The sequence below is a fragment of the Podarcis muralis genome, chromosome 9, assembly GCF_964188315.1.
Source record: "Podarcis muralis chromosome 9, rPodMur119.hap1.1, whole genome shotgun sequence".
Classification (NCBI taxonomy): domain Eukaryota; kingdom Metazoa; phylum Chordata; class Lepidosauria; order Squamata; family Lacertidae; genus Podarcis; species Podarcis muralis.
In genome coordinates, this window is record NC_135663.1 from 28,053,259 (window position 1) to 28,080,520 (window position 27,262).

General features: G+C 38.4%; 1 protein-coding gene across 3 annotated transcripts in view; it reads left to right on the top strand.

The window, feature by feature from the left end:
- The first annotated feature begins 6 nt into the window (after positions 1-6).
- The window catches only part of LOC114604745 (bifunctional heparan sulfate N-deacetylase/N-sulfotransferase 3), a 62,503-nt gene continuing 35,247 nt past the window's right edge, over positions 7-27,262 (top strand). For 2 of the 3 annotated variants that reach the window (XM_028745204.2, XM_028745203.2), the window contains exons 1-3: positions 7-951; positions 20,200-20,287; positions 24,710-24,864. In XM_028745204.2, coding sequence (XP_028601037.2) covers positions 34-951; positions 20,200-20,287; positions 24,710-24,864 — 1,161 coding nt within the window. In that variant the 5' untranslated portion in view covers positions 7-33. The remainder of the gene's footprint in view (positions 952-20,199; positions 20,288-24,709; positions 24,865-27,262) is intronic. The other variant, XM_028745205.2, reaches the window with a different exon arrangement.

The window sequence follows — 27,262 nt, forward strand, 5'->3', positions numbered from 1 at the left end:
CAACGAACAGTTATACTGCTGGCCACTTTTTGTATGGTGAGCATTGTTATTTCAGCATATTATTTGTACAATGGCTACAAACAGGAAAATGAACTTTCTGAGATCTCTTCAGAGGTGGAATGTGGAGACCTTCCAGTACTGTTGTCATACAAGTTAGCACCGTGGAAGATGGTTAAGCCCATTGATCCCTTAAGGACTGATCCTGTGGTACTAGTTTTTGTGGAAAGCCAGTACTCTGCACTTGGCCAGGACATAATAATGATTTTAGAATCCAGCAGGTTCCAATATCATATTGAGATTGCTTCTGGGAAAGGTGATCTTCCTGTGCTTATAGATAAAAACAAAGGCAAATACATTCTCATAATATTTGAGAATATCTTTAAGTATGTGAATATGGATTCCTGGAATCGAGGCCTTCTAGACAAATACTGTGGAGAATATGGTGTTGGAATGATCGGATTCCATAAGAGCAGTGAGAACTCTCTACAGACTTCTCAGTTAAAAGGTTTTCCTTTTCACATTCATGGTAATGTGGGTGTTAAGGACTGTTGCATCAACCCTTATTCTTCTCTGCTCCATATGACTAAATCATCTAAGTTTGATAAAGGTCCTTTGCCTGGAAATGACTGGACAGTTTTCCACATAAATCATTCAGCCTACCAACCTGTTATATTTGCAAAAGTAAAAACACCTGAAAACCTCCCACCTCCTGTAATTAAAAGTTCTTTCCATGCAACTGTTGTTCATGACTTGGGTCTTCATGATGGGATTCAACGTGTTCTTTTTGGCAACAATTTGAACTTTTGGCTGCACAAGCTCATATTTATAGATGCTATTTCATTCTTGACTGGCAAGAGGCTTACATTGTCCTTGGATAGATACATTCTTGTTGACATCGATGACATCTTTGTTGGAAAGGAAGGAACAAGGATGAAGGCCAATGATGTTCAGGTAAAGTGTGCAAAAAAAGGGCCTTCTATGCTACAGTGATATTACTCAAACTTTGGGTGCAAAGTGAGATTTGTAAATTGAACTAATTTTATTTTGGAGCGCTCTCTCTCTTTTAGCTTTATCTCCCTTGTACCACATGTATGCAATCAAGCAAGCAGGATGACTGTCTTAGACAGCCCAATCTAGAAACCAGGTGAAATACTTATTTACAAGATGGGTTTCATTCCATTGAACTAAAATGACTTAAATCAAGCACTTCGACTTTTGGGTGGATTGCACTATTACTAGCATCCGATTCAATTTAATAGTTAATAAAGGGTCTTTGAGACTGACTAATCTTGCTGTTTATTTGTTTTGATAACTTGCATTGGCCATAATTTCTTTTGACAAGATGTTAGCAATCTTGAATTTGTTTATTTATTGCTGCTGTTGTGGACAATTAATGCAAGTGATATGACTGAAAAGAAGAATCTCAGTTTCTAAGAGCTTAAGCAGAGCTGTGAATCTGCATTGTTTTGTATTTTGCATGTTGCATTGCTCATGAAAATAGACTGTGTAAGCAGTATTTTAGCTCAGGTTGGGTGCCAGAGTATCATTTGATGAAGTGAGCCTGAAAGTGTCTGCAATGCAACCCTGTGTCATGCCTATGAAGAAGTTTGTCTCATTGATTTGCATGAGGCTTGCTTCCATGTAACGTAAGTGTGGGTAAAACTCAAGCTTAGTTACTGATTTCAACCATAAGATAGCCTGGGGCAAAATATTCCTGAGCTCTTCTCTTTGCCCTACTCATTATTTCAAAGAAAGGTGTGGTTTGCAGTCAAGGAGTCCCTACTGAGGAAAGTTTGTTAAATATTACCAGATAGCCTTACACATCATGCTGTTATATAGATGCAATTTTGCCTTTTTATCTTGACCATTTCCCATTCTCTTTCAAATGCTCTGCAGTAATAGTTACTGCAGCACTGGTTTTGATTTGCAGCAAAGGTAAAATGAAGCGCAGTTTCCACATTTTTGAAGAACGGGGACAAATCATTTAGTGGCAAACTCATTGCTTTTTAACTGAACACTTATAACAGAAATGCTGCTAAAACATGCTCAGAAAGGAGTTGATTTTCCCCATACCTGTACATGTCAACTGTTTGTTTCTATGTGAGGAAATAAATGGATGCCCTTATGGTTACAGCAGCCACAGAGCATTAAGCTTCTGAGAATCAGGCCTCCTTGTGTCTCAGTAATCACATCCTGAGTTCTGTTTCCATGACTGTATTCTCCAGGAGCAATGTTGCTTCTCTCCTTCAGTTATGCCATTTACTTTCTTTGTGTACAGAACTTAATGTTTTGAAGACAGCAAAACTCTGCATAGGGCAGTTTGACCCCAAAGGGATCTGTGGACAGAACCAGCTCTTGCAAAATAAACAATCAGAACATGTGCATTATGTACTCTTCTTTTAATGAGTTACCAGCTACAGAACATCATGACCCATGTCCTAGATGAATGCCAGTAAGCCCTTTTCAGTGCCAAGTGGGAGTTTGCAGCCATTCTACAGGAAAATTCACCATAATATCTTATTGGGTATATATTGGAATCCAATCATATTTAGTGGTATCAGCGCCCCTGAATTGTTCCCAATAATGCAAACTATCCAGTCTCTGGGAACATCCTTGTTAGTGAGTTAATCATTATGTAGTTATGTAAGTTCTATGCTTGATAAAAGGATTACCTAGACCAAATATAAGTTGTATCATCCTCTGAAGACTCTATTAGAATAAACAAATACCTCAGTCCCTGGCTAGAAAGGGGGAGACTTCTGGATAATGTACCAGCTACATCGAGCATGGAATCTCACTGTAAACACCTTCAGCAAATTCATTTGGAAATCTAGCCAGATGGGTGGGATATAAATAAATTATTATTATTATTATTATTATTATTATTATTATTATTATTTAATTGGTTTAGTAATGCAAATTGTGTTCATGTAGATTAATTACTGCAATCCTAAATATACACACTAATAATAATAATAATAATAATAATAATAATAATATGAAATGTCTTCTATATATTGATATCATAGGCTTTTTGTGGAGTTTAATTTCTGTATGTCTTATGTTGTATTCCAAATGAAGTATTCATTTGTGTGCAGAGGTGTAACCTTTGAAGAAAGCTATTTTTCTACTCTTCAGCTTTTTCCTCTTCCTTATTAAGAGAAGTTGGGTGGTAAAACAGATGGCCAGAGAATACCCTGTAAAACCCAAAAACATGGTCCAAGAATCTATCAGCAATTTATTACTTTGGCTTTGTGTGCTCAGAATACCAGAAAGTGCATTAAATAGTCCAGAATGTAAGATACAAAGGAGAAAGTGTGTGAGAGAGCAAAATTTTAACTCTGGATACCCTTTTGGTTAGTAATCGCAGACTCAATTGAACTGACATTAAATTTACTGTAAAACAACAATTAAATACATTGCTTTGTAAAATACCATTTTGAATTAGCAATTCAAAGGTTAGGGGTATTTAAGCAGTTTGATAGACACATATAAGAAAAACAACAAATGGTCAAAGCTGTATATTATGTAGCTGTAACTTTCATTTCTTAAAACAGTTAAAGATGTATGCTCTTAATCCATTCTATTTAATGCCAATGGCAAATCTCTCATTTTCTGCAAATCCTGGGTATGAAAGTCCAAAATATTTGAGAACCTGTTGCTTTCACATGGTGGTATAGCATGATGTATGAGAATTGCCCTAGTATGTAAACATTTGTTTATGATATGAATAATTCAATAAAGTGATAAACTTTAAAAAGTAGTAGTAGGCACAGGAAAAGCAACTTCTCTCTTCAGTTGCTTGGGGGAAACTTAAAGGTGTGCAACAGCATATTCTCTTTAAAGAAGACTTATTGTCACTGTCTTTTTATTTATTTATTTTAAAAGCCTTAAATTCCAGGATGGAGATGAATTCTAAAACTGCAATAGAAACAGCTCTTTAAATAGCTGCTATGTTACACAGAATCTGGAGAAAATATCTCATTAAACTGTAATCTATTCAAAGTTAATGCATTCCATTAAAGATGTTGTTAGCAGTGTCAGATGCAATGCATCTTCATTACTATTGATATGGAAGGAGTTGTCCTCAGCAGCACAATGACACAATGAGCGAATGAGGTAAAGATAATGTGAATAAGTTGAAAATCAGTTATCGAAAGGCATATTTTTGTGTGAATACTATCATATTGGATTGTGCTATTCTACTCAACGCATCGCATGTCTCAACTGAAAATAAGGTGCTGAACAAGGAGGTTGCACATGTTTTGCACCTGTGCGCTACTCATTTCAGGCTGGCAAATTAATGCAGGTGCATCTTGGAAGGTGGAAGGGGGAAAGGGTAATAGACGAGGGCAGATTTATCCAATGAGCTTTCTATGTTGAGATTCAACAACAACAGACCCGTGTACCAAGGCCACACTAATTCTTGGCATAGTTCCCATCTAAACATGCATGCACCTCTAGTTGTTTCCAGTCAGAGATTACTCAATATATTAAAACTATAAATAATTGGAAAAAATAGCTGCCATTTAATGCACCCCAAAATCCTCTGCCTCATGTGGATTTCATCAACTAGTGATATTTTATTTAGCTAAAAGCATTTCTAGATAGCTTTTCATTTTTGGGAAAAAAATTCTAAAGTGGTTTGCTACAATAATCTAATGCAGTCACAATAAAACATATCAGTATAGTATTGAACTAAAGTAAAACCTAGCATCAGCAGTCGGGTACTGCCTGGACCTGGGCACAAATACACAATGGATGAATGCAATGGAAGCACACTGCTGTTGGTGCCAGCTGCATTCAGGGTATGGGAAAATAGTTTCATAAGGTACCACTATGGAGGATGTTTGCCTCCACATTAATGCAAGCTGAGAGTTCTTCACATCATAGCACAGCACAGGGGCATTGTATGAATATTGTAGGGAGCTAGCGGTCAGGGTGGGAGGGGAGGTGTTACATTCTGGTGACTTGGGACTCAGCTACATTAGTCAAAAAAGTGTTTTGTATGTGTTATAAACATGCAGCACTAGATGGTGTTGTAGAGCACAAAACTTTTCTATGCAATTTTACATAGGGGTTCTTTCCCCCTTTAAATTTCTTTAATTTATGAATTATTTATAGCTCCCCCCCCCCCAGTGTGTAGATCCACCTTTGGTCCAAGGTGTTTCCAGTACCACTGATAAGCTTAACTTGCTGCTGAAAAAGAAGAAGAAGCCGGTGCCAAAAGAGCATATGCGTGGATGGGGGATACAAACCACCCTGTGATACTCGGGTGAAGGGCGGTATAGAAATGTAATAAATAATAAAATAATAATAAATACATCTGATAGGTGTGTGTGTGTGTGTGTGTGTGTGTGTGTGTGTATCCTTATGAATGAGTATAATGAGAGTGTAGTAGGAGCTTTGTAACAGCGAACTTAAGAACACAGGCAAGGGGTGAAATGGCAGAGTAGGGTCTTTTACCAATGAGCATTGGTTGTAATAGGCAACAGTGGTAGATGCCGAAAGCTTACTGAATGCAGCATTGATGGAGTAGCATGTAAGGTACAGACACTGCTGGAGAATCGTCCGGGTAGTTTTCTCAGAATTTTCACACTGGAAACTGATTTGCAGAACAATATGATATATATTTCCTTTTGTTCATGGCTTTCAAATTAGGGAGCTTGGATGGATAATATAATTCCAGTTCTTAAAGCTGTCAAAGTAAATGGTGTTTAAATAAATAAAATAAGTGAATTTCGCTTAGTGAGCTTAGGCACTAGTGACAGATTTGATGGCATGAAGCACACGTCTGAAATATCAGAACTATAAAATCTTATTTGTATTAGCCATGGGCCATAACAAAATTACAGAATAAATGTAACCATGAATAAAATGGAAAGCATGCAGCATCAAGAAAAGAGCAAACACATACTTTCAGAATCAAAGTTAAGTATTGTCACCATATTTCATCTAAAGCATCATTTCAAAGTGAATTTGGAGATTTCTGCTTGCTTAAAACACCACAGCAGATTTGAACAAAATGCAGTTCAATAAGGCTTACAAAATTACTCCCAGGGGTGGGAGTTGGTAGCATCCACATGTTTCTAAAACTAGTAATTTATGCTGAAATTTGCAGACAGAAAAACCATACATGAAACATAATACATTGAAAATGTGCTTTGATAGTCCCGTTTTGCAAAAGTCTCTGAAATGACTTATTTTAGCTGTGACAATCTGAAGTGCTCTGGTGCTTAAATATCATATTGCAGCATAGAACCAAATTAGTCTTTATAAGACAGATTATCAAAAGTTCATATATATATATATATATATATATATATATATATATATATATATATGCAGGTTTTGGTGTCCTCGGGTGTCTTCCCGTGTAAAAGTTGGGGTGTCTAGGCGACGTTTCGACGAGGTCTCACTCGTCATCTTCAGGCTGGTGCTTTCGGCTTCTTGTTACTGGAACAGAGGGCTCTGTTGCAGTAACAAGAAGCCGAAAGCACCAGCCTGAAGATGACGAGTGAGACCTCGTCGAAACGTCGCCTAGACACCCCAACTTTTACACGGGAAGACACCCGAGGACACCAAAACCTGCATACCTATACCCGTGAAAATCTACGAAAGCAAATATATATATATATATATATATATATATATATAACATACATAAGGTAAAGGTAAAGGTACCCCTGCCCGTACGGGCCAGTCTTGACAGACTCTAGGGTTGTGCGCCCATCTCACTCGAGGCCGGGGGCCAGCGCTGTCCGGAGACACTTCCGGATCATGTGGCCAGCGTGACAAGCTGCATCTGGCGAGCCAGAGCCGCACACGGAAACACCGTTTACCTTCCCGCTAGTAAGCAGTCCCTATTTATCTACTTGCACCCGGGGGTGCTTTCGAACTGCTAGGTTGGCAGGCGCTGGGACCGAACAACGGGAGCGCACCCCGCCGCGGGGATTCGAACCACCGACCTTTCGATCGGCAAGCCCTAGGTGCTGAGGCTTTTACCCACAGCGCCACCCGCGTCCCATATAACATACATATACATCACTTAATTTCAAAGTAGGTTTCTAAGTGGCTTGCAAGTATAAAAACCAATTACATGTGTTAAAATTTAAAAAATGTACAGTTAAAATGTCCCATTCTAGTCCAGCCACCTAGTTTAACCTCTGCCCTAATAGTTGATGTTTTCATTGTAGTAGTATTGTACAGGTTGCCTGAATCAGAAAATCAGTATATAAATGTTTGGAATGTTTGTTTGGAAACAGTAAAGCAGTCCCATTAAAAGATTAAAATGTAAAAGTAAATAACTAAAATATGCAATAAAACAATTCTGCTTAAAAATAACACGGTAATTAAAACAGGATATTTGAGTTGAGAGATCAAGGGAATGCCTTGAGTCATGCCTAATGAGTAAAAAAAAAAAAGGAATCAGATGTGAAAAGAATGGATGGTTTTCTGTCTTTAATCTCTGTGAATACAACATGCAACTTAATGTGAGGTGGAATATTCTTCATGTACTGCAAGAATTACTCATAACTCTTACTTGAGCCCTAAGGGGCATAATCAAAGTCATTAAGGAGTTCACTTTTTGCAGCTTCATGCTTTAATTCTGAAATTTGTCTACATACAGCAATTCTAAGATAAGAGGTGGAGCATTCAAGGAAATTGATATGCTACCCTACTGCCTTCATTATATGTTTTTAATGTCTGAGATGTATTGCATAATGATGTCCACTGGGCAAGACAAACTATGGAAGGTCATTTGCTGGCATGCAATGGTGTATATCAGGGGATAGAAGTTGTAGTGCAGCAAGATCTGGAGGGGCATTGATTCTACACTCCAGTATAAGAGGACACTCATGTGAATGAGCATAGTAGCTCTAGTTAATTGTGTTGCCAGGGCAAACAAAGACAAGGGGTAGGTATCATTTTAGTTCACATCCTTACTTATTCTAATATGAAGTTCCTTTTTGCTGACTTTTTGGGCACATGGTTTGCGGTGATAAACACGTAGCAGTAAGAGACCAGCAGCAGAAAATGACTGCCTATGCAGTTCTAATACAATTTAAATCATGTTCAATTCAGTGCACATGGTTCATTGGAAACTTACTTTCATGTTCATATATATTTATTAGATTTCCATCAGATTATGGGAGCATGTCTTTCTTTTTTAAAAGAAAATATCTATCTTTGCTTGCAGTGTTTTGTAATCACAAAGTTGTTCCCTTGTAGACTTTTTTTTAAAAAAATTCAATGAAATGTCTATTTAACCATGGCTTAGCAGGAACTTGCAGGCTCCTGTAGAGGCCGTGTGACTGCTTTTGCTCCTCCCTAGTCATTTTCCTGTCATGCCAAACTAACCATGAACTGTAACAGTAAACCACAGGACAAACTTTTATGGCCCATGGTTTGCCCAGGAGACCTAAACATTGTGCCCTGGTGCAGATGACACACTAACCCAAATCATGGGTGAGCTCAGTAAGGTGAAAAAGCAAAATGATTGGTGAGGAGCGAAGTGGCTTCAATCTCCACTCCCAGAGCTTTCACACTCATATGTTTGCACTACACAATCTTAGTGTGACATGCTAATAATTAGACCATTCTAACTATGGACTTTCTGATTCATAGCTCAGTCTCTTAACCATCAGAATCTACTTTGCTTCTCCTCTTCCCATTTCCTCTCTCTCTCTCTCTCTCTCTATATATATATATATATATATTTGTGGTGCTGCTACAAAATAGTTTTTTCTAGGTTTCTAAAGATTAGGCAATCTGTGCATTGATTTTTTTTCTCCAGCTCTATTTGCTGTTGATGGGTTTGGACCAGAGAACTCACCAGAAAACTGAGTGGCCCTGTAATTTCTAGAGTTCTAAATCACACACCTAATTCCAAAACCCTGCACGAAACCTCACTTGGCAAGCTGTTACTCAAACTAAAATGCAGGAGTAGTGCAAACAATTCATCTCATGTTCCTCACTCAAAATGTGCCCAGCATAGTGATGGGTGGCACTCCTTCAAGACTAGTCACCTTATTTCTAAAAGTTGGGAAATATAATTATTTCTGAGCCTGATATCAAATCCAGCAACCTTGTCAGACACCATCCTTTCTCCCTAAATTAAATGCCGATGGGGTGGCAAGATTCCTCTGGGGGTGTTTCTGTGATACCTCCCTGCCTGCATCCTAGAATGCTGCATCTCTACAAATGAGTCCTAAATTGGCTGTTTTGCAGTGCAATCCTGTACATGTTTGCTCAGAATTAAGTCCTATTATTTCCTATGGGACACTCCCAGGTAAGTGTGTATAAAATTGCAACCATAATCAGCATTCTAGACTCTTCCATATTACATGCAACCCCAAAAGAATGGGAAGCTTTAAAAGAACATTCCTAGTTGGGTCAATAACAAATATGCTTTTTGGATAATGGTGAAGGGTCGGTTTTAGCCAAGTGACCTGCTGGGTTTTAATGCTTCATTTCTTTGCTTCTACAACTTGGTCTTCAGTCTACCTATTGACTGTAATAGTTCAGGAATGGAGTGAAGGAAACTGGAAATCTTTCATGTTTGCCTAGTAAATGCGTGCATATGTCTTTTGTCAAATGCTGAAAGTGCTCCTAAGGTGGTTCCAGACTATCTCTAATTTCTGGTGGGATTCAATCACATACCAGCAAATTCAGGTTGTGCAATTATAGTTGATTAGGAGGTCTTGAGCAACAAACCCAGTCGCGTCAAAATGAGACTTTTGTGTTAAGAATGTGATTGGAGAATGCTTTGGAAAGTGTGCGGTAACTCTTGCTTTGACACAACAAGGTCTAACCTCCTTGCAATTGAGCAATCAGAATGAATGCTCAATAACCAGGACATCTAGAAGTGCCCTTAGCTGGTATCGTCTCAGGTTTGTTTAAATGGTAGGGCTGGTCTCCTGGGAATTAAAATGAAAGATGAATATGAAGGATTGTTCCTGCTGCTACTACTTGGTTTTATTTTTCTCTTTCCCGCCATCTTTGTTTTCTTCTCTTTCTTTGGAGATAAGGGAGCTGGGCATGTTTAGCCTGGAGAAGAGGAGGTTAAGGGGTGATATGATAGCCATGTTCAAATATATAAAAGGATGTCATATAGAGGAGGGAGAAAGGTTGTTTTCTGCTGCTCCAGAGAAGCGGACACGGAGCAATGGATCCAAACTACAAGAAAGAAGATTCCACCTAAACATTAGGAAGAACTTCCTGACAGTAAGAGCTGTTTGACAGTGGAATTTGCTGCCAAGGAGTGTGGTGGAGTCTCCTTCTTTGGAGGTCTTTAAGCAGAGGCTTGACAACCATATGTCAGGAGTGCTCTGATAGTGTTTCCTGCTTGGCAGGGGGTTGGACTCGATGACCCTTGTGGTCTATTCCAACTCTATGATTCTATGATTCTAAAAGAATTGCCTCCAACTTGAAACCAAATGTATAGCACAAAACAGCATTTGTTTACGAGCCCCCTTTCCATATAATGTTCTCAAAACAAAGTTCAGGAGTTTCAGTACCAAGGGCTGATCTGAAAATGGATACCTACCCTCAGCATGGTTGGTATATTGCATAAAAGACCTATATACTGTCCTATAAGTGTTATTCTTCTACATAGACTGCTGCTGTGCACATACAATGGGCCAGCCCATACCTGCTGATCATTTGGAGCAGGTCAGATGTTAAATAATGGTCAGGTGTAGAAAGGCATACAGCTATCAGAATTCTAATGCAGGTATGCTATAGAACAGTAGCTGAACTTCAGAGGTGGTAGTTGTGCAAAACGACATAGATTTTAGCTAAGGCTTCCATATAGCTCTTTTTTTGTCGTTATTGGGATTAAGATCACAGCTTTCAGTTTAGCAGGAAGGTTCAATCCCTGACACTTTCAGTTAAGAGAATCTTGAATAACAGGTCTGGGGGTTTTTTTGGGGGGGGGACCTTTCTGAGTTGTTGGAGAGTTGCTGTCAATCAAACTATACACTGCTAGACTGGATAGATTGATAGCCTGAGGTGTGAGGTAGCATGACATGACTTTTTGAGGTGCTGACTCGTGAGACACTAACATTGCAGTGTAGCAGTTCAGTCTTCGTTTGGTTTTAGTCACTGCAGCTGACCGAGGTATTATCCGTATTTTCCTGCAGAATATTCTCCCTATCACATTTTTCTTTTCTTTTTGCAAGCCTTGCATAGAGCTAAAGCCATATGAAGATGCCTTTTAAGGAGTTAGGCTCTTGATACACCCAGGCCAATGTTTTCTCCTCTGACTGACAGAAGCAGTCCTTTTATTCCTTTTCTTTTTTACTATTATTAACTGTTTTAAATAATTCCAATTTATAACAAAAAAACATTTTCCATTTTCCCTTGCCTATCTCCTGTGTCCATTTACAAAGCTGGTGTAAGTTACAAAGTAGCTTCATTTATATCTAATGTACATGTGAAACATCATGTTTTGGTGAATTAATATGTCCTGTTTCTAATAAGGAAATGAAACACAAATAAGCAAATAGGAACTTTCCTACCTCCACGTTCTATTTTAAAGTCTGCACAAAACTTCTTTCTTAACATTTATTTTATCTAGAGCATGTGCAGTTCTAAAAATGGCTACAAATGTATTGAAATTTATATGGAATTTGGAATGTGTTAGTTGTTTGTGAGTAGCAAGCTTCTTAAAAAGGGAAAGGGACCCCTGACCATTAGGTCCAGTCGTGACCGACTCTGGGGTTGTGGCACTCATCTCGCTTTACTGGCCGAGGGAGCTGGCGTACAGCTTCCGGGTCATGTGGCCAGCATGAGTAAGCTGCTTCTGGTGAACCAGAGCAGTGCATGGAAACACCATTTACCTTCCCGCCAGCGCGGTTCCTATTTATCTACTTGCACTTTGATGTGCTTTCGAACTGTTAGGTTGGCAGGAGCAGGGACCAAGCAACGGGAGCTCACCCCGTCACGGGGATTCAAACCGCTGACCTTCTGATCGGCAAGTCCTAGGCTCTGTGGTTTAACCCACAGCGCCACCCGTGTCCCTAGCAAGCTTCTTAGGATAACAAAATAGGAGATAAATATTCTTTTAAAAAAAAATGTCCATTAGCATTTTAGAGACCAACTAAGTTGGTTCTGGGCATAAGCTTTTGTGTCCATACACACAAAAGCTTATACCCAGAACCAATTTAGTTGGTCTCTAAGGTGCTACTGGACAATTTTTATTTTTTTTATTTATTTTGACTGTATCAGTCACCAACATGGCTACCTACCTGAATCTAAAATAGGAGATGTGAGAGACTGAACCTGGGATCTTTTCCATGCAAAATATGCAGTCTACTACTGATCTAGAGTCCCTCTTCAGAATTTCATTGATAAGTACTGATAGTTGTCTTTTCATATTTTTTCATCAGAACTTCACATAAATTGGCTGTACTCATTTGTAACAGTGAGCGAAGAAACTTGGCTTAATAAACCAGACTATGCACAAGGTGCATGTTGATACAGACAGCCCAATAGCTCCCACTTTGTCAGTGGTGATGGGTGGGAATTTTCCTAAGAGAGTCTTGCTACCTGGTGATTTAATACTGGAGGCAAAGCTCATACCCAGGTCCTTCCTATTTCTTAGCTTGCCCATCCTTCACACTAGCCATTATGTGACATCAGCTCACAGAACAGCACTTTATAATGAACCACTTGTGAAGATTTGTCACTGCTGCTGCTTGTCCGTGTTGGAAAAATGAAACTGATATGGCCCTACTCTTTGGTTACCTCTTTCCCATACTATGGAGAGTGGGTTTGCATGTTGCATTGTTTTCAGGGTTTTGTAACCCAATACAGTACTGTGCATTACGGGGGGGGGGGGATGTTTTTGTGTTTGATTGATTGATATAAGAAAGTAACAAGGAATGCTGGTTCCTATATTATTTGTGGGAATGGAAAACCAAGTCCAAAAACTTTTTTATTAGAGTGTAGCCAGGTTTTCAATTATGTAGTGTGTGGTGATATTCTTTTAAGCTGTCTAAATTATACATTGTTGCACCTCAGAATATAAACCTGAGTTTCTCAAGTAGCAAGTGATGGGCTTTTTCCTGCTGTAGCCGCTGTTGTTTGTTTTTCTAATGATATCTCTGTGCTATAAAAAGCAATTGGAATTTTGACTGCTTGAAATGTTTTATGGTTTGGACAGCAGGTCATAAAATATCCGTTCTGAGACTCTAGTTTTCTCTGCAACAACCTTTGGAAATAATGCAAACAAAAATCTGTAAGCCATGTTGTAGTATTTTAAGTTCTGTGCTGGTGTGTTGATTTACCATGCTTTGAGTGATTGTATTCATAGAATCATAGAATTGTAGAGTTTGAGGGGGCTCCAACCCAACCCCCTACAATGCAGGAATATGCAACTGGCCCATACAGGGATCGAACCCACAACCTTGGCATTATCAGCACCCTCTAAGCAACTGAGCCAGCACATCAAAGCTCTTAATGTTTGTGGAATAGTTGTGTTCAAGTTTCTTTGCTCACAAGGGCCAAGCTTGGTGCCAGAGCTAGGAAATTTAGCCAGCTGGCAAAGGTCTTCAGTTTCTGGTGAAACCATTACCTTGTCGGAATGGGCCCTGAAAACCAGATAAAAAAATTAAGGCAAGTGGAAGGAAATCCAGATGAAAGACAGAAACATAAGGAAGAGCTAAGGCAGGTTCAATCTGGATCTCTAACAACAGTGACATCTTCTGGCGTAGCCTCTGCATTAAGCAGTCTACAGTTAGACCAACAGAACAGGGTTCCATACCTGGTCTGCTGGTTAATGATGCAGAGTGTAGGAGGCCCTTTTCTTAAAGCCTGTTACTGAATTGTTCTAAGCAGAGCCTATTGGGGTTGTTTTTTTTTAAATGAGGTGCTGGTTCTCATATCTTGATAGAAGTGCCATGGGTGCCCGTACATAATGGCTGTCATGGCTGACAATACGTACTCAGTTCCATTGAGTGCTTTCAAATAAAAAGCTCTGGTCCTAGGCATGTACTAGTTGTCAGTCAAAACAATATTTGCAGCTTTGTATTTGTCACTGAGGTCCCATGGGTACTAATTATATCAGCATCCACTGAGACTATTAACATTAGAAGTACCCGTGTAATGTAGAACTTCAAACATTGAGAAGAGAGCAGCCATGTCACAAAGGTAACATTTGAATGAAATCTCTAACATGATCATACCTAACTATTTTTTAAAAAAATCAGCCTTGGTAGTTATTTAATGCCAAAGCCCTACCTCCTTTTAGTAGCCTAGTTCCTAGGGCAATTTAAAGTTACCAGTTTGGATTTAGACTTAGCCGTGGTTAGAGTAGGCGCATTAAAATCATTGGGGTTTAAGTTAGTCATTACCAACTTAACTCCCATTGATTTCAGTGGGTATACTGCTCTAAATCTGTCTGGAACCAGTCCAATATTCTCATACGTATTCCATGTGGGGAGGGGAGGAATAGGGAGAGATAAATGGCTTAGGTTGGCTGTCAAGAATGCATCCATGGTAATGATAGCATCATATGACAAGCCATGTGTCCGTAATGTTGTGCAATTGAAACAAATGTTAACTTCATGAACATAAAAGATAAAGGTACCCCTGCCCGTACGGGCCAGTCTTGACAGACTCTAGGGTTGTGCGCTCATCTCACTCTAGAGGCCGGGAGCCGGCGCTGTCCGCAGACACTTCCGGGTCACGTGGCCAGTATGACATCGCTGCTCTGGCGAGCCTGCACCAGCGCAGCACACGGAACACCGTTTACCTTCCCGCTATAAAGCGGTACCTATTTATCTACTTGCACTTTTTAAGGGTGCTTTCGAACTGCTAGGTGGGCAGGATCATGAACATAGGTGAAGTAAAAATGGTTAAAATTTGCCCAAATCCTGTGACGTTAAAACAAATTATTTCCCATATAAAACTCTGCTATTGTGCTTGTATTATGAGCTGCCACCCCATGTGGATTGCTCTATGTGTGAACCAGGTCTTAGAAGTGATCCATTTAATGTGGTAGGTGCAAATGAGCCTAGTGTCTTAGGCTACTTATGCTGGCAAACAGCTGTTAAAACATTTGTAACAGTTTATCTGGAAGCAGTTAATCCATTGTTGGAAAATAAAAAGTCATTTAAAAAGCAGTTAAAATGCATATAAAAGCTAGTTCTAAAGAGCTTTAACAAGCATTTAAAAATGAACATGAAGTCTGCAACACTAAACTTGCTTGCATGTGGTGCCTATTGAAATCATTTTACTTGCTTTTAAGTAAACAGGGATATGATTGTGTTGCAGTAGATGGCTTTAAAATGGACAGTTTCCAGTAAGTATCTAAATTAAATACAGATTAAGAGAATTAATAGAGGAAAAATATAATCACTGTTTGTACAGTTGGCAATGAAAACACTCCTGTAACCTGTTTCGTATCTCTCTGGGAAGCCATAAAGGAATTTTTAAAGTGAGTAAATGTTTAATTAGGAGCTGTTAGGAACATTAGGTACAGTAGCTTGAAATATTTCCACAAACCATTTTTAAAGAAGATAGCACACTCAGTATTCTGTTGTTTGCTGTAATTTTTTTAAAGGTTGGTGGTGGTAGATTTCTGTAGAGGACCATAAATTTTATAAGTTGACTGCACAGTTTGAAGGTTTGGACACTTAGTGAATAAAATGTATTGTTATAGGATTGAGGTTTTGTTTGAATGGTGCCTATAGGTCCCAACAAAGGCAGATTCTGTATCTGCAAGGTTGTAGAAGGGACAGAACCTACTAAACTGGTCAAACTAATCTCTTTGTTAAAATAATGGCCCTAGCTGGCCCTGTAATCACCCACATCTGCATTACTAAATACTGGGCCATGTTGCCCTAGAGACAATTAGATCCTCTTTCAGAAGAGGATAAGCCTCTTCCTCCCTTAACCCAGCTGGATGCCATGTCATCCTAGTGGTAGGAGAACAAGGGTGAGAGAGCTAGCTTTACCCTGGGCTTAAGGTGGAAGCAAAGGAGACACAAAAGCTAGACGTATTCTGTGTGCTGAAACCAAAGCTATGGCTTTGGGCACCACCCTTGAAATGTAATTGTTAAGCAAGATCTGTTGGAATATTAATGCTGTGAGCCTATCCAACTTATGTTCAGGTTGTTTATATGTCTAAATTAAACAATCATGGCATCAGAGTCTCCAACGACTTTCATTCCATGGAACCCAAACACTGAGTAAACACTAGACCCCTAGGAGGTTGGAGATTGGGATACAAGCAACAATATAATTATACTATGTTGTTTCATTTTATGAAATGGATCGTTTTTGTATCCTGTGGACAATTCTACCTAAAAATTACAACTGGCAAGTCCTTCAATCCTGGAAAAATATTGAATCTACAGTGGTACCTCGGGTTAAGCACTTAATTCGTTCCAGAGGTCCGTTCTTAACCTGAAACTGTTCTTAACCTGAAGACCACTTTAGCTAATGGGGCCTCCTGCTGCCACTGCGCCGCCAGAGCACGATTTCTGTTCTCATCCTGAAGCAAAGTTCTTAACCTGAGGTACTATTTCTGGGTTAGCAGAGTCTGTAACCTGAAGCATATGTAACCCGAGGTACCACTGTAATATTCTCAAAATTTGTTTTGGGCCCACTATACTAGATGTACCTTGATGAAAATTTCCATATGCGTTCAACCAATTTGTTAATTTATCTGAAGTGTACCAGTGAATACGTGTGGCATGAAGCTCATTCAGGGCTAAACAAGAGGTTCCACAGGCTATCCTCAACACTTCCAGTGTTTGTTTTCATTTTAATGACAAGCAACCATGAGGGCCTCAGTCAGAAGTGGAATTGGTGGGACAGCATGCTTAACCATTTCTAGCTTAACTGTTTTTTCCACTCACTTGAGAATCTACCTCTTTTCTATGTGAGCTGAGCAATAGCTCTTGGGGACCGGCAGATGACTGGCAGAAGTTTCTCAGGATTTTCTGCAGTTGGCTTCGCCCATTCCTTTTCTCCAGAAACATGCATGGTTTTTTTGTTCCTTTAAATACAACTTCTTTATTATGTGATTTGTCATAAATCAGCATACAAATACTGTACATCACATTTTAAAACATTAAATCTCAGCAAAGGCTTTCCAAACTGCTGGTAATTCCTATCGTCTTAACAGAGAACAGGATTTTGAACTAATGGTTTTCCTCAGGCCACTGTGTGATCAGCAACTACAAAAGCATGTTTTGCTGCTTGTGTAAAAATAAAATAAAAGGCAGTGTCAATACTTTTTGTTCTCTCGGTTTTAAATGGAAATCTGAATGCATTTAGACAAAAGCTGCAATCCTGTACCCGTTTCTCTCATTGAAAATAATGGGATTGATTTATGAATGGATATGTATAGGGGTTTACTGAAATCTGCAGTTTTTGTTTCAGGTTATTTCTTTCTTTGTCATAATGTATCATTTGACTGAAAACTGCCAAAAAGAGAGAGAGAGAAAAAGTATCCTACCTATGTGTTTTATAAACTGTATGCAGCCTCCATTAAATTACTGAAAAATGTGAAGCTGGCTTTTAACCAGTTTTCTTCTTATCTGTCAATTTCTCTTTCCTTAACTGATACTACATCAGTTGTGGTTTATTTTTCTTACATAATTCTTGCACAATAGCTGAATATGTCTAAATAAATTTCTATCAGTGAGTAGGCTATGAAGCATGCACCAATATGTTTATATAGTTCTATTAATACAAATACTCAGAAGAACTGTTTATAAAAGCAAACATAAAAAGCAGAGAAAACCTTTCAACAACTTATCTTTAGAATACAAAATAGCATTTAGAAATGAAAATATAGACTCTGCCCCCATGAAAGCATACCCACACACACTCTGAAATTTACACACACATATACACACATAGCCCAAGCCATCTGTTGCTATATATTTTTCATGTGTTTTAACATTTTTCTTTTAGAACGTAAATGGCAAGTAAAATGTCAAGTTACCCAGAAAATAATAATAGGCATGACAACCAAATGTGAGCTCGGCTTGTTTGTCTAGAACATAGTTCACAGGATAGCAGCATCCTTCTACATTGGTGATGCTGCTGTCTGTTTCTTTTACCATTCTGTTACATTTTTTTTTTTTAAATTTTATTGAGCAACAAAAATGTAGTATATACAAAGAGAAAAACAAGCAGTAACAACAAAATAAGTTCAACACATGGGAGCTTTTGATAATAGTCTAAAGAACAAGAAAAAAATCAGGAGTGAAGGAAATAGAACTATACGAATGTATCCTTCCACAATGGTTAATTGAGATCTGGTTTTAACTTTTTAACTTGTTCTTATTGAAATGATTTTATGTTTTTATTGCTGTAATCTGCTTTGATATGTTTTTTATCACACAGTGGTATACAAATGTTTCTATAAATGAATCAAAATAAATAAAATTATAAATGGGGTATAAAAGCACAATGCACATTGCACAATGGAGAGAGAGATAATTAAGGTCTCTATTCATAAAAAATATTTATATATCACTGTATCACAAAAATATATCACAGTGGTTTACAACAATATAAAAGCATAAAACTAGACAATAACATCATAACACATTAAAAACAAGTTAAAAGCAAAAAGAAATTTAAAAACAAACATTGATAGTTTATTGTGGGGGATGTACTCTTAATTGCCTGCATAGGCCTGAATAGAAATGTTTTCAGCAGGCATTTAAAAGTTCACATAGAAGTCTTGCCAGATACCACTAAAAAAAAAGTCAGATTGTGAATGGAATTGCCTATGTAACTGCATTGTCATATATTTAATAAATAACTACAAAACAGGGGTTATATTTTCAAATAGACACACAGGGTTTTATCAGCATCATGACCCTTATTGATTTTGGTGAGGATCATGTGGTTTAAAATCTGCATAACCTTCAAAGTTTACTGCAAATTGCAAAGTCCATGCTGAAGCCTAACCAACAACTGTCTCAACTAGAGTGCTGGGTCTTCAAACTGGGAATCAGGGTTAAAATTCTTGCTCAGTCATGAGTCCAGTAAGCAGGGCAGAATCTGATGTAATTGTTTTAGTCTGTTTGGTCTCAGTGAGTTGCATGACTGAGACCATTGTGTTAGCCTGCCTCATGGTTGGCAAAACTTATTTGCCTTGAAGAAATGGCCTGGTTAGTGGCCTTTCTCATTCCTGTTTTTACTACCCAGTAAGCTCTCTGAGGAGAGATACCACTTGAAAGGCACTGTGGCCCAGGAAGGATACACTGAGGGCTTGGGCACACTTTGTCCAAAGCCACCACCACCCCCCCCCCAAAAAAAACCACAACCCTGGCATTTTCAGCCTGATCAGGTGCGGAAGTTAGTAATATTGTTGGATAAAGTTCAAGAAGTGTCTGTAAATCAGAGAACATTTAATCAGTTAGATCTGACTTGACCTGCCCCTTTTTCTGGAAGAAAAGTACCTAGCTGAATGCACTTATCACTTCAAGGACTATTTCAATGTGTTTTATATTGGGCAGATTTAGTTTGCAATCCTATATTCGCTTACCTGGATGCAAGCCTCATTGAACTCATTTAAACTTACTCCCTAGTAGACATGAATAGAATTGTGCTGTTAAGACTATTTTTTGAACTGTCTAGTTTAGTCTAGTGGGAACACCTGCTGTCTAGGAGCAAGATTACAAAGGAGTCAGCAAATGTATTTTATATCAAAAGCTGCTGCAAATTCAGAAGGCCTGAATCTGAATAAACTTGCTGAATTCCTGTTTTGCCAAGGTTTATCTGCCCCCCAACCTTTGCATTCCTGATTAACTGCACCAATCCATGTACTTCAGCATGCATTAAATTCATGTACTAATGTTTATGCTGACAGCTAAAATAAATGGCTTCCAAAATGGCCAAGTGAGTAGATTAGATTCAAGTAGTTGCAGAATAAGCTTTTTGTGCATATTTTAGCATAATATTCTCCTTTTACACAAAACATATGAGGCTGTGATCCAGATGACTAATAGTATCCTTCTTACAGAAAAGGTCCTCCTTATATTCTTACAATTGGCTTTGTATAATTATCAAGCTGTTTGGGCTGCAACAAGAGTAAAAGAACATTGCTCTTGTTGCTCTGAGAAAAATGAATGTGTATGCCTGTTAGAAGAAAGAAAAGGGCAACTTCTGCATAAATAACATGATTATGTATGTACCTGATGAATTTTTAATTTATATCTGTTTCAGGCTCTGCTTGATACTCAGAACCTTCTGAGAGCTCAAATTGCAAATTTCACTTTCAACCTGGGATTTTCAGGGAAATTTTACCACACAGGTAAGGGGGAGAAACCAGCAAAATTGGTCTCAATCGTTTTGTGTCTTTGCAGTGCATGGAGCTGAAATTGATTTTGGTGTTGCAGCTTTGTGCTATAAAACGAAATGAAATGAGAGTGAAGAACTCTCAGAGCCTAAGGGAAGAAGAAATCTTCCTTCAGGAGGATAAAACCAGAAAACCAATCAACTCTTCCTTATGTTGTGAATTTTACAAAGTGAGTTAGTCTGGCACTCAAATCCCAAACATTTTCAGTGTTGTATCAGTTTGTATGGCTGATGTCTTATCTACTGTAATGTCATAGCTCTGACATTCTGGTACTGCAGCATTCCCGGTATCTCAGAATGCATCTACAAGTTTCTTGCAATTAGCTAATGAGCTCCAACTATCATTTTGGGATTCACCAGCCAAATTCTGGACAGCTGCTATTGAGAATTTCTTTCTGTCTCTTAAAATCTTGGCCTTAATTAAGATGCTGAAGTTTGACCTGGTATGCAAGTTCAACACAAATGGATAAAGCTGTTTTCCTTGACATTATGTAATACTTTGCTGAATAGAATCACAAGTGTTATGCAAATTGATGCAACTGTGTAGCGATAGACTGGGAGATTCCACGTTAAACCCAGTCAAATTTGTAAAGTGCATTAAATTGTAAACCACTTACCAGCACTTGCCATCAACCAGCTTTAAGCCACAATCCTGGTACACACTTGGGTTTAAGTCCCAATAGAACTCATTTGGATTTACATCTCAATTCATAGGATTGCACTGTAATAATAATTACAGTGGTACCTTGGTTCTCAAACTTAATCCGTTCTGGAAGTCCTTTCCAAAACCAAGGTGCACTTTCCTATAGAAAGTAATGCAAAATGGACTAATCCATTCCAGACTTTTAAAAACAACCTCTAAAACAGCAATTTAACATGAATTTTACTCTCTAACGAGACCATTGATCCATAAAATGAAAGCAATAAATAATGTACTGCAGTCACACAATCCATCAGTCAGTAGCTGTACTGGGTTCCATACAGTCACCAAAAACAAAACAAAAAGAGCTGCAAAAATAAAAACACAAAATAAATAGCAAATACAGACAGACCTCAGTGTAACACACAAAACGAAAGTGTGGCACTCAAAATGGAGCACGTTTGGCTTTCGAAAAAAGTTTGCAAATACTTACTTCTGGGTTTGCAGTGTTTGGGTTCTAAGTTGTTTGAGTACCAAGGCATTTAAGAACCAAAGTACCACTGTAGTCATAACTGTTATAAGATAACGCTGCAGCCCTTCCAATGCTGATGTTGAATACTGGATTCCCCCCCCCCCTCTGCTCTTTACATTTGATTTACATTTATATCCCAGCTTTCCTCCAAGGATGTCAAGGTGGCAAACCTAACTTTCTTCGCCTCATTTTATTCTCACAACAACCCTGAGTTCTTTCTTTTGTTGTTCTTTTTCTGTTTTGGCTAACCTTCACTGTTTTTTTGTGTGAAATAATCCTGGCAGGGATTACTGTGGTCATGGGGCCATCGTGATATCCACAGCCCTGCTGCACACACAGGTTGAGGCAGAAGGTGGTATTGGAGGAACAGGCAGATTGTTTTTCCAGCCAGCTTTCATGTGTCATGTCACACATTTATCTGTAATGTTCCTGTTATCTGAGATGCATGTTCCCTTTTTGTAATCATGCAGCAAGATGAATGTTATTCTACTGTAAACTAGAATATCTGATTGCCGTTTGCTCCAATTCAGCAGTAAAACACAGGCTTTCCTGGGAAAGGGCCAGGTCCAGGGGGAAACCCTGCTGAAACACGGAGCTTTGAAGCCCAGACCTGTGCCTAGAAACATGGCACAAAAGGAATTACTAAAAGTTGCAAAATCTATTTTGTCCATCTCCAGCTGTAATGGGAAATGATTTTAAAGTAACCGTCAGTTGGCACTGCAATATATTTGCTCCTCCTCCTCCTCCTTCTTCTTGTTCCACCTTTTTCCCTGACAGGGACTCAAGATGGCTTACAGCTAAAACAGGAACAATTAAAAACATAGGGAAAAGAAATCATTAAAAAATATAAACATTAATAGAGTTTGTGAAATATATAGTAAAGGCAGGTAGGTGGTGCTGTGGTCTAAACCACAGAGCCCCTAGGGCTTGCTGATTGGATCCGTGGGACAAACCTCCAGATAGTCCCCACTCTCCCATTTTGAGGGTGTTGGGTGGTGTTGATGAAAAGGCCAGAAGAGAAAGAGGAAGTTCTGTTGCTTAAGTGTAGCTGCAGCATTGAATGCAGCCCATTGTCATCACCTTCTGGTGCAGAAGGAGAAATGGAGTGCCGAAAATGCTAAATATTGACTCAGCTATGAATGTTAGACGGTGCAAAAAAAAAAAAAAAAAAAAAGATGCCAATCAAGATGCACCCTAGTTTAGAAAAGAAGACAAAGTGAACCAACCATATTATGTTTATTTTAAAGGCATCAAATTTGAGATATAATTTATTGAATAACGGTTACATAATAATTGAAAGTGGTAACAAGGTTTGAAATAAGGTAACAAATTGCTGATATGGTTATTGCAAAGAATGCAGATCTGGAAGGTGTGGGGAAGTACAATGTTTTTTTCTGTAAAAAAAATCAAAAAATTGTTTCTTGTATTGGATTTATTCTGTATGGTTTGGAATGTACAAAATTATGAAAAGAAACGCAATAAAAAATATTATAAAAAAAAAAAGATGCACCCTAGTTTACCATACTCTTACCAATAGAAACAGTTTGTAAAATGGCTGCTGTGCTGAGAAACAGGGAAAGGATTAGTTAATTTGCATCATAGCTGCAGTGTGCACAAGACTTGAATCTCTCGTGGCATGTAAAAGCAGTGCATCTAAATAACTACCACAGAACAGATCTCTTTATGTTGGCTCACCCCTGAAATGGCCATATTGTCCAATGACAAAAGTCATTGGTTTTAATGAACTCCTAAAATCTAATGATCCCAAGCAGTCTGTGGCATCATTTCAGCTGCCTGAAATGCTGTTTCAGTTCTAAAACCACTTGCTCCTCCCTGACTCAAAGAGCACCAGTAGGAAAAGAAGACGTTTTATCAATAGAAAGGCAGAAGTTGTATGTATGAGGCTGTATATACCACACCAGATAAATCAGGATCTTAAATAAACAACCACAGCAAACAAAAACAAAACAGATTGTTCATTTGTAAGACTCAGAAACTGGTACCATTATTAATAATGGCACCAAATAAGATTAATGTAACATCTCACCAGTTCAGGGAGCTACTTGATTTATTATGTCACAAAGAAGTTTCCAGAATACTTGGCTAGAGCACTGGTGAATCTCATGGGGAAGAATTTCCCATAAATGTGGAGCAGTTACCAGTGACACCTTTGAACATGTTGTTCAAACACAGATGTTATTAAGACAATGCTTATGTTCAGTCTTATGGATGGTGAGGAGGCTCAACATCTTTCACCAGGATGACACCCATTGGTTTTGACTGCCTTGTTACACTGTGAATAAAGTGGCCGCCAGTGGAATAGCTGTTGCATAAATGGGCTGTCACAAATTGATATCACCTTCTTTATCCAATTAAAACCTTATGTTCAAACACTCAAGCAAGGTAGTGCTCCTTACCTTGTCTGTTGTGCACATATAATAGGATCCAACAACTCATTCTTCTGCCCTGACCCTCAGCACTATTAATCAGTCACATTGGCAAGTCTAGCTACAAGCGGAAATTGCTCATCAGGCACACAGTTTGACTTCTTGGGCATTACTGTCTCACCCTGTCCCTGGCCTCAAACTCTGTAGCATTCTTATGTAAAATGTGGTGGTTCTGGATTGCTCACAGCTCTGCTTGTCTTAGAATACTTAGCCTGGCAAAATGAAATCCCATCCTCAAGGTTTTTGCCAGTTTTCTAGATGTTAGTCTTAAGTTCCTCTGGAAAGATCCACACCCCATCCCTTAAATTTGTGTGAATGATTTTGTAAATATGCAGCCACAATGTTTTTAATGCCATTTCTTTTCCAAATCTGCACCAGGGTGCTTAAAGTATTTTTTTTCTTCCAGACATGGAATAAATCATATTTCAAGCACCTTATTTTTATTTTTGCTCTTCTCTCTCCCCACCCCCCAAATTAATGGTGCTTTCTCAGTTTTGTGGTTGGTTTTCTGGGTACGTATCTAGCCACATAGGCACTTTATCAACTTCATGCCTTGAGTGACTTGACCAGATGAATTGCCTTCTGTGTGAGCTGCCTTCTGTGTTTGGCTGTTGGTTGCTTGTGAGGCTGGGTTGATCTTCCTGCCAGAATTTGTTGTGATCTAATTCTAAAGTTCATTGTGCTTTTCTCAAATATTTGTTAAAGCATTTTTTTTAATGAAGTGGAAAAGTTATTCTACGCATCTATTTGTTTCTGCAGGAACTGCAGAGGAAGACGAAGGCGATGACCTATTACTGGGGTCTGTGGATGAATTTTGGTGGTTCCCTCATATGTGGAGCCACATGCAGCCTCATCTCTTCCATAATGAATCATCCCTGGTAGAACAGATGATCCTCAACAAAAAATTTGCCTTAGTGAGTTTAATTCATATACTGTGGATTTGGCAGTTTTGCTTCCTAATTCATAGTACACATTTTCCACTCTAATCTCATAAATTTAGTGTTTTCCATTTAGGGAATGTATTGAAATGCCTCTTAGATCAATTTATCTGGGCTGCTGTTCTCAGCTTGTTAAGAAACGCACTTGAATTCAGTCATGCTTATATGATGCCACTGGACAAGTATAATAAAATCACAGAACAGGCACAACTATTTTGCAGCACCACCTCAAATTCAAATCAATTGTCATTGCACTTTTACCAATAACAGTCCCATAACTAGTTCAGATGGAAATAGACCCTGGCCACTTTCATGATTTTCCAGCCTCTGGGATCAGGAAAATGCTCAAGAATGACAATGACCATCAGCAGGATCACCAGCAAGATTAAATGCAAGAAATCTCTGAGCCAGCCCCCAGTGATACAGCTTTGAAGATCATATTCTTAGTCATTATCTGCCTCTTGGTCAGAAAATGCTGTCCATTTTGATACATCCTAAAGTTAAATAGGATGCTGCTTTATACTGGGCCAACTTCTTTTCCCATCTATCTTGGAATTATCTACACTGAGGGCTCATCCACACTTCCGCTTGTTCCACCTCTTTCCCCAAGCAAAACCCACTCTTTACCATGGAATCAGAGCAAACATCGGCTGAGTTTTCTGCAGATTGACAAAGGCTCTGATTCAGTGGTTAAAAAGCAAGTTTTCCTAGGGCAAGTGGCAGAGCAAACAGAAAACTGCATGGACTTTTATCTAGAAAGCATGGGACAAGCAGAAAACCACTTGGACCATTGCGTTCTAGGCACTGGGCAAGCAAAGTGTGGTCGAACCCTGACTGGCAGCAGTTCTCAGACAGGGTACATTCCCAGCTGTACCTAAATACTGGGGATTTGTCAGGATTTACGATGTCTCACACAAGACCACCTATGAACAAATGACAAGATTACAGTAAAAAACTATTTGCTTACCTTTACAATTAAGCTTTAAGCCCCTAAATAAGTTTCCCGAAAACTATTTCTTTTAGCGCAATCCTCTCTCTCTCTCTATATATATACATATATATACTGTGTGTGTGTGTGTGTGTGTGTGTGTGTGTGTGTGTATTACACAAGTCCCATTGAATTCAATCAGACTTACTCCAAGGAAATTGGATTTAGTATGAAAATTGTATTTTCAAAATCTTTTTTCTCCGCAATTAGCCACAGTTGTGCTATTAAGTGTACAACAGACACTGAATATTCATATAGAAAGTATTGAAAATACACTGGTTTTTTTCCATTGTAAGTATAAACATTCAGATAAATTGGGAGTATACCTATATATTCTTATTTGTTTTAAATTCACATAAATATTAAAACTATCCCAGGGGAATTATGCAGAACTACCTTTATTGGCTAGCCCTGTTTGGCTAAGGAAAATTCTATGAAGAATACTGCTATTGTCGTTTTTAAAAATTATACTTGAAGTAAACAACAGAAGAAAGCCAAAAGATCTCCATTTTGCCTGAAATCTGCCTTCTGCTCTTAATTCAGGTATTTTTGTATACATTTTACATGGGTGAATTAATATATTGATAACAAATATGTCAATAAGTTCTTTATGTGTGCAGTCATCCTATAAAGTTACGTACTGTGATCTGGAAAATGTTTCTTATGGAGAAATCTTTAGCATTACTCTTACATACAGTTCTTGCATTGCAACCTCTTGTTTCAGCCTAATTTTCAGAAATATAAGAGTTGGTAAATGGAGAGCCAGTTATATTGATTATTGTGCTACGTACAATATGGCTAGGCATCTTGAACCTTTGTTCAGCAACAGAAGTGTTGAGGAGAAATGTTCAGTGCGAATCAGCAGGCACACAGGGACCAGTTTAGGAATTTAACTTTAAAACAGAATTGTGAAATTGCATTATGCTGGCAGATAGGAATCTCCAAAGGAGACCTAAATTGAATTTAGTGAAATAAAAAAGTAGAGACTTAAAATTACACAGCAGCCTTCGTTTTAAGCTTTAAAGTGTAAGGCTTATAAAAAAGATTAAAAATCTGGAGGAAAAAGATTTGCCATTATCTAGGCATATGGGGTTCATCCAGGATTTTAAAATAAGCCACATAAGTCTATTTAAATTAACAAGTTATTCAGGGAGGATAATTTGCATGTTAGATATCTTGATAGAACACTGCTAGAGATACAACAAAAGAGAAACCTTGGTGGCATTACTGTTGAATGGAAGCCATGATCATTACAGAATGGAAGACACAAAGGCCACATGCTATTGCACTTGCAACAGAGGAGATCTTAGACAAAAAGTGCACTGAACTAATCAGAAAAAATGTAGGAGGAAGCTACTTTATAAGTTTCCTTTATAAGCTTTCATT